The sequence below is a fragment of the Miniopterus schreibersii genome (assembly GCF_964146895.1).
Source record: "Miniopterus schreibersii genome assembly, chromosome: 11".
Classification (NCBI taxonomy): Eukaryota; Metazoa; Chordata; class Mammalia; order Chiroptera; family Miniopteridae; genus Miniopterus; species Miniopterus schreibersii.
In genome coordinates this window covers 28,961,710-28,967,581 of record NC_138111.1, presented here as the reverse complement: position 1 = coordinate 28,967,581, position 5,872 = coordinate 28,961,710, and the positions used below count along the sequence as shown (strand labels likewise).

At 48.0% G+C, this 5,872-nt stretch overlaps 1 protein-coding gene across 2 annotated transcripts; it reads right to left on the bottom strand.

The window, feature by feature from the left end:
• Positions 1-1,070: 1,070 nt before the first annotated feature.
• CTSL (cathepsin L) lies at positions 1,071-5,107 on the bottom strand. Of its 2 annotated transcripts, none has more exons than XM_081150995.1 (8): positions 5,002-5,107; positions 4,579-4,715; positions 4,158-4,277; positions 3,912-4,058; positions 3,504-3,728; positions 2,909-3,071; positions 1,908-2,019; positions 1,071-1,442 (listed from the first exon to the last, which is right to left on the bottom strand). In XM_081150995.1, the coding sequence occupies exons 2-8, from the start codon at positions 4,702-4,704 to the stop codon at positions 1,343-1,345; spliced, it is 993 nt and encodes a 330-aa protein (XP_081007121.1). In that variant the 5' UTR covers positions 4,705-4,715; positions 5,002-5,107; the 3' UTR covers positions 1,071-1,342. The 2 variants fall into 2 exon arrangements, with proteins under 2 accessions (XP_081007121.1, XP_081007122.1); XM_081150996.1 differs by having other exon boundaries at positions 4,579-4,667; positions 5,002-5,058.
• Between the last annotated feature and the right edge of the window lie 765 nt (positions 5,108-5,872).

Sequence of the window (5,872 nt, the reverse complement as noted above, 5' to 3'; positions counted from 1 at the left end):
TTTAGCCCTGGCCAGGTGGCTCAGTTGGTTGGAGCGTTGTCCCATACACCAAAGGTCGAGGGTTCAATCCCCGGTCGGGGCACGTATGGGAGGCAATGGGTTGATGTTTCTCTCCCCCTTCCTCTCTCTCTCAAAATCAATAAAAACATATCCCTGGGTGAAGATTTAAAAAAATTTAATCTTGCTGTTCTAACGTTAGCCGCAACAATACTAAAATTTGTAAGTTTGTCTCCACCAGGTTACAAGCCCTACCTGCACTCGAGGAATACCACCTATAGGCACCAGCAGCACCTTCTGTGCCCAGGCCTCATCATGCCTCTGACAGAGAGCAAGGACCTCTTGGCTCTGAAGGAAAACGTTGGCCCTTTTCAGCAGGAAGTAGACCCTGCACTCCTTTTCCCTGAAAGAATTCAGAGCCAAGATCCTTGGGGAGGGGGGGCGGGATGACTGGATCCGCAGTTAGAGCAGAGCATGGACAATGGGCTCGGTAGAGGTTATCAGGACAGATAATTGTAGGGTGGGGCTTTACCCCCAGGGTGGCCTTTCCTCCCCTAGCATATCACTAGTCACGCTGTTTGGACCCCCTGACCTTTCCTCCCTAGAGATAACATCTAGGCCTCAGTGGTATTTTAGCTCCAGGCCCAGAAGAGCAACAAAACCAGCCACAGCTGACCTCAGGAGCAGCTGCACTGGATAATGACCCACACACCAACCAACCAACCAATCAGCGGCGACCCCAACCCTGGAAAGAAAGCTGCAGAATATAGTCTATTGATATCTCCCCTGGGACCTCCCCTAAGACCTCCACCCCTAAAACCATTAGGACGGAGAACTCCAGAGAACTCGGAGATTGCTCTCCCTCCCTCCAGGGAGCACACCTGTGCCTTTCCCTCCCACCCACCCCCACCCTATGCCCAAACCAGGCACCTTACATTATCTTCCTCACTCCCAAGCTCCAAGGGCCCTTCCTTTGCTCTATAACTTGTTTCCTAAGCCCATTTCTGCTAGAAATTACTTCTTCTACCTCTGCGATTTACCAAATAAATGTTCTTATTAAAAAATAAAAAATTAATTACAATTAAGTTTTATTTTAAAAGGTAAAACTTTATACATACCTATAAAACATTGTTATTAAGCAAATCAATCATACAAGCTGTTTACAGCAGTAATTAAAGAAGTGGTAACGCTTTACCAGTGTAAAACATCACAGAATTCAAATCACAACTTGGATCTTCAAGGTTCAAGTATTTTATCCCATTATGTAAAACGTGGTCAGTTTTAAGATAAAATTCCTCTTCTGGATATCCTGCTCTCAATCAAGTCTGTCTTTCTCACCGTCACCTCACACAGTAGGATAGCTGGCCGCCGTAGCGATTCCACAGTGGTTGTTCCGGTCTTTGGCCATCTTTATGTAGCCATTCCTGCCCCAAGCTCTACCCCAACTGAAAGAAGAGAGAGTTTTCCATTTTATACAAACAAACATATTTATCTTTATGAACCTGGTACTTAAACAGTGCACCAGAAGCCCAGACAGATTCAGAAAGAATCAGGAGAGGCAGTTACTGTTCTTGGCTGAGTTCTAAGCCTGCACATAACTTCTATCCCCAGACCTTTCACAGAACCACAAAATTAGAGAGAAAGGAAACTCTTGAGGCCAGATGTGTTTCAGAATTAAGAAAACCTTCAAATCTAGAAATGTAATGGTACGAAAACTTTATCAATGCTCCAGCAAGCCAAGACAGTCTTAATGTTCTAATCACATTTGCATGTCTGTGTTCCGTAAGCGGCATGAAGACTTCTGAGATTTCAGAAGCGTGCTCAGGGGTTTGAGGGCTTGTATCCAAATACTGATTCCAAAAATGATTCCCTTTTCAATTTCAAAGATGAGTATTTTTAGCAGTTTATACCTGTTCTTGACAATCCAATATTTATTATTCAATTCTCCTTCAAAGCCATAGCCAACCACCAGGACACCATGATCTAGGTTTTCGCTGCTGCAGTGTGGATCATAATAAATGCCTGGGAAAGTAAAAGTCATTGTTGGGGTGAGGACCTCCAGTAACATGTGACAGTAACCAAGTACATCAACCACAGCAAGGGAGGCATCTCAGAATTTAGCTAAATGACATAAAATCAAGTAAGATTTGAAAACAGGGTGTCTTTTTTAATCTAGGTTTGGGAGTTAGGCCCTCATCTAATACTAGCAGAAATACAAATTGGCACAATCTTTTTCTTTTCTTTTCTTTTTGTTATTCCCCACCTGAGGATACCTTTCCCATTGACTTTTAGAGTGGAAGGGAGGGGGAGATGGAGAGAGAATATTGATGCGAGAGACACATCAATTGTTGCCTCCCAAATGTGCCCTGACCAAGGCCAGGGATTGAACCTGCAACCCAGGTAAGTGCCCTTGACCAGAATTGAAGCCGAGACCCTTTGGTCCGCAGGCCGGGCTCTAACCACTGAGCCAAACCAGCCAGGGCCACAATCTCTTTTATAAACAATGTGTCAAGAGGCATAAAGACTTCTGGAAGCCTTGTCACTCTACTTTTAGGATATCGGTCTACGGAAATAACCCAGAGCACAAAATTACTTGAGCCAAAGGGTCTTTACAGTTTTAATTACAATAGTAAAATTCTTTGGAAAAATGTGAAGGTCTAATAATTAGAAAAATGTAAAGTATATTAAGCTACACCAATCAAATTATGTAGCCATTTAAATATCTTCATGAAGTGCTTAAAATCATGGGGATGTCAAATGGAAACATCAGGGAAAGATATTATGTGTGCACAATGAACAACAATGCTACATTGACACACTCAGAAATTAAAAAACCAAAGAGTGAATCTTGCTGTATGTCACGGTGGTTTTCCAGTTTTTCTGCCTAAATTTCTACATAGACAATGCTTACCATCTTCATAGAACTGGAAGCTAATGTGGCTTGCATCTACAGCAACAGAGATGGGCCCGACAGTTGCCACTGCCTTCATGAGGGACATCTCTTGCTGAGGGATGTCCACGAAGCCAGTGTCATTGGCAACAGAATCCTCAGGCCTGTATTTACAGGATCCAACCTTTTAAAGGTAAAGGGAAGAGATTTGATGACTACCATCCACCGCCTGGAGGAACAGTTTAAGACAGTTTGCAGCTTAATGATTTCCAAGTTAAGTTTGTGAAATGCTATTGGCTGTTTTGAAAATGAAAAACTAGCCGGTGTCTAATCAATGAGATGCTCTCGGTCTACCTGTCCATAAGGAATTTTCCACTCTAGAGAATAGTGTACTATTTATAAAATGGTATATATATCTCCATATAACACGGAAATAGAGCTGCTATACAGTAACCATCCAAACAGAGAACTGTTCAAGGCTAATATATTTAATGAAAGTTCTGACAGTTTACATATACAGATTCTATAATCTAAAATGTGAGTTCTAAACATGGCATCTGTTTTCTCTAAGGTGTTCAACTTTCTAAAGGAATGATATAAAGATAAGGAACTTTACCATTGCCTGATATGGGTAGGATTCCTCTGAGTCCAGGCCTCCGTTGGACTGAACGTACCGGAAGGCATTATCCATTAGGCCACCACGGCAGCCCATATTGCCTTGAGCCTGAGAGCAGTCCACAAGGTTCTGCTCGCTCAGTGAAATAAGTTTGCCAGTTTTCCGGAACATCTGTCCTTCAAGGGCACCAGTTGCACTAAAGGCCCAACAAGAACCGCAGTGACCCTAAAAATACAATTGAAAAGCTCTCAGGTCTACAAAACAAATAAGGCATCGACAGCTTTGCCGATAATCCAAAAACTCTTAAAAATGAGCGAACTGCATATTGTCCCACAGTCTACCACAGCAAGGACGCCAACTCCTTCCTGGCTTCGCTCTTGGGCTGAGACCCGCTGAATGGTGTCATACCTGATTCTTCACAGGAGTTACATAGCCTTCCTCCCTCCAGTCCACAGTTGGGGGCATGTCAGCAAGGAGAGGTTCCCGGAACACTTTCCTTTTCTTGTGCTGCTGGTATTGAAGGCCATTCATCACCTGCCTGAATTCTTCGTTGGTCTTCAAGGAAAGGGAAATAGAATGTTGACAAGCAAGAGGTTATTTCTGTACAGTACTGAGGAGAGGAAGCACCAGGTAAGCCGCCCAAGCCACACTCACCATGTCCCCAAAGGCATTCATCGCCATGGTGAAGCCCTGCTTCCCCAGGTTGTACTCCCGGTTGTGCAGGTCGATCACTTTCATGTTCTTCTCCCACACTGCTCTCCTCCATCCTTCGTTCTAGAGATAAACACAGAGCCTACCCTCTCTACTCCTATTTAAAACCAACTCACCTTCACCGAGTGGATTTGCAGACAGAAGGGAAGAGCAACCATGGCCAGGAAAAAGGTCCACACTTCTGGGAGCTGTTCTCCAGCACCCACACAACAGGGACATTTGCCCAGGCTGTGCTCAGTAATGGGTGTCATGAAGTCCCTGCCTTGGGAAGAGCTGGCCTCAAGGAGCTCCTTTCTGCTATAAACTCCCAAGGGCCTAGACCATTCCCTGCGGGGCCCTCTGGACAGTTTCAGGTGTTACCAACCAAGTCATATAGTTTTCTGTGTGTCGCCTTCCACTGGTTCCATTGCGCATCTAAACTCCCATCAAGTTTTGGAGCAGCTGAAGCTATTCCTAAGTAAAAGGTAGTCAAGAAGAATGAAGGATTCATGTTTCAAAAATCTAGGAAAGGAAAAGAAATAAGCACCTGATTATGCCACTCCTTCTCAAAAAGCCACCCCACTTCCCTGAGACGTTACAACCACCCCGGGGGAGTAAAACAACAATGAACTTACCCTCCCAGTATTTACACAGACTTGTTGGGGGAGGCTAAGCATGTGGGTGGAGAAACAGGCCAGAGACCCCATCCCCGCACAGGGACAGGTACAGGCTGTCCTGAGGCTCGGAGCGCCGCCGGGGCCGGCAACGCTCGCCCCGCAGGCAGCCCGGGTCCCGGGAGGACGCTCACCTGCGGCGGGCGGGACGCGGGCACGGCCGGCAGGTGCGGACGCGGCTCCTCCAGGTGCGCGGAGCCCGCGGGCTTCAGACCCCGGTAATTCGGCCCGGTTGGCCCCGCCCCCACGTGGCCTGCGCGTGCCACGATTGGCTGACCTGGCCTGTGGGCGGGGCCTCCGAGCGCTGGGATTTCTGGCGCGTGATCGCCGTAGATTTGTGCCTGCCGAAGGTGAGGGGGTGAGGGGGTGACGGGGTAAAGGGTGAGGGGGTGAGGGGGTGAGGGGGTGAGGGGGTGAGGGGGTGAGGGGTGGGGGAAGCTAGCTGAGGGCTCAAGGACCGCGCTGAGGAGTTCCGCGCTCCCGGGGGTTCGGGTCGACCGGTTACCCCGAATTCATGAGTTCAGCAAGTGGTTCACGAAAAGAAGTTTGCGGGGAGCTCCAGGTGGATTTTCGCCTTGACCTTGCCGGCCCTTTAGTCCTAGAGCTTTTGGTTCAAATCTCCCCGAGGGCCGAGGGCGGTATAACCTGGCCAAGGGGTCCCTGTTTCTTACACAGCAAAGGCCGGGAGGGGGGAGGAACGCCGAGCCCACGGGCAGGTGCCGTGCCAGCGCTTGGGGGGGGGGGGCAGCTGGGTTTGAAGAATCTGGAATGGGGGGCAGTGCCCCGAGCACTGGCCCCAAGGAAGGGGTAGGTGGGTTCTGCGGGGAGGGGGGAGTTTGCAGCGCCCCTTTCCCGCCTCCCGCCGTCAGGATTCCTGCCGCCCAAGCCTTTCTCAGAGCCCACCCAAAGCGGTCATTTACACAAGAATTTGGTTTAACCAAAGGAGGAAAGGCTGAAACGGGAAACGGCGCCTGCCTCCGCCCCCTGGGTTAAGGATTATTGTCT

Excerpts from the sequence above, each read along its gene's own strand:
- CTSL (XM_081150995.1), bottom strand. The coding sequence starts at position 4,704 with ATGAATCCTTCATTCTTCTTGACTACCTTTTACTTAGGAATAGCTTCA. Across the intron at positions 3,729-3,911 it reads TAACTCCTGTGAAGAATCAG|GGTCACTGCGGTTCTTGTTG; the intron begins GTATGACACCAT and ends TTGTATTTTTAG. Across the intron at positions 1,443-1,907 it reads TATTGGATTGTCAAGAACAG|TTGGGGTAGAGCTTGGGGCA; the intron begins GTATAAACTGCT and ends CTCTTCTTTCAG.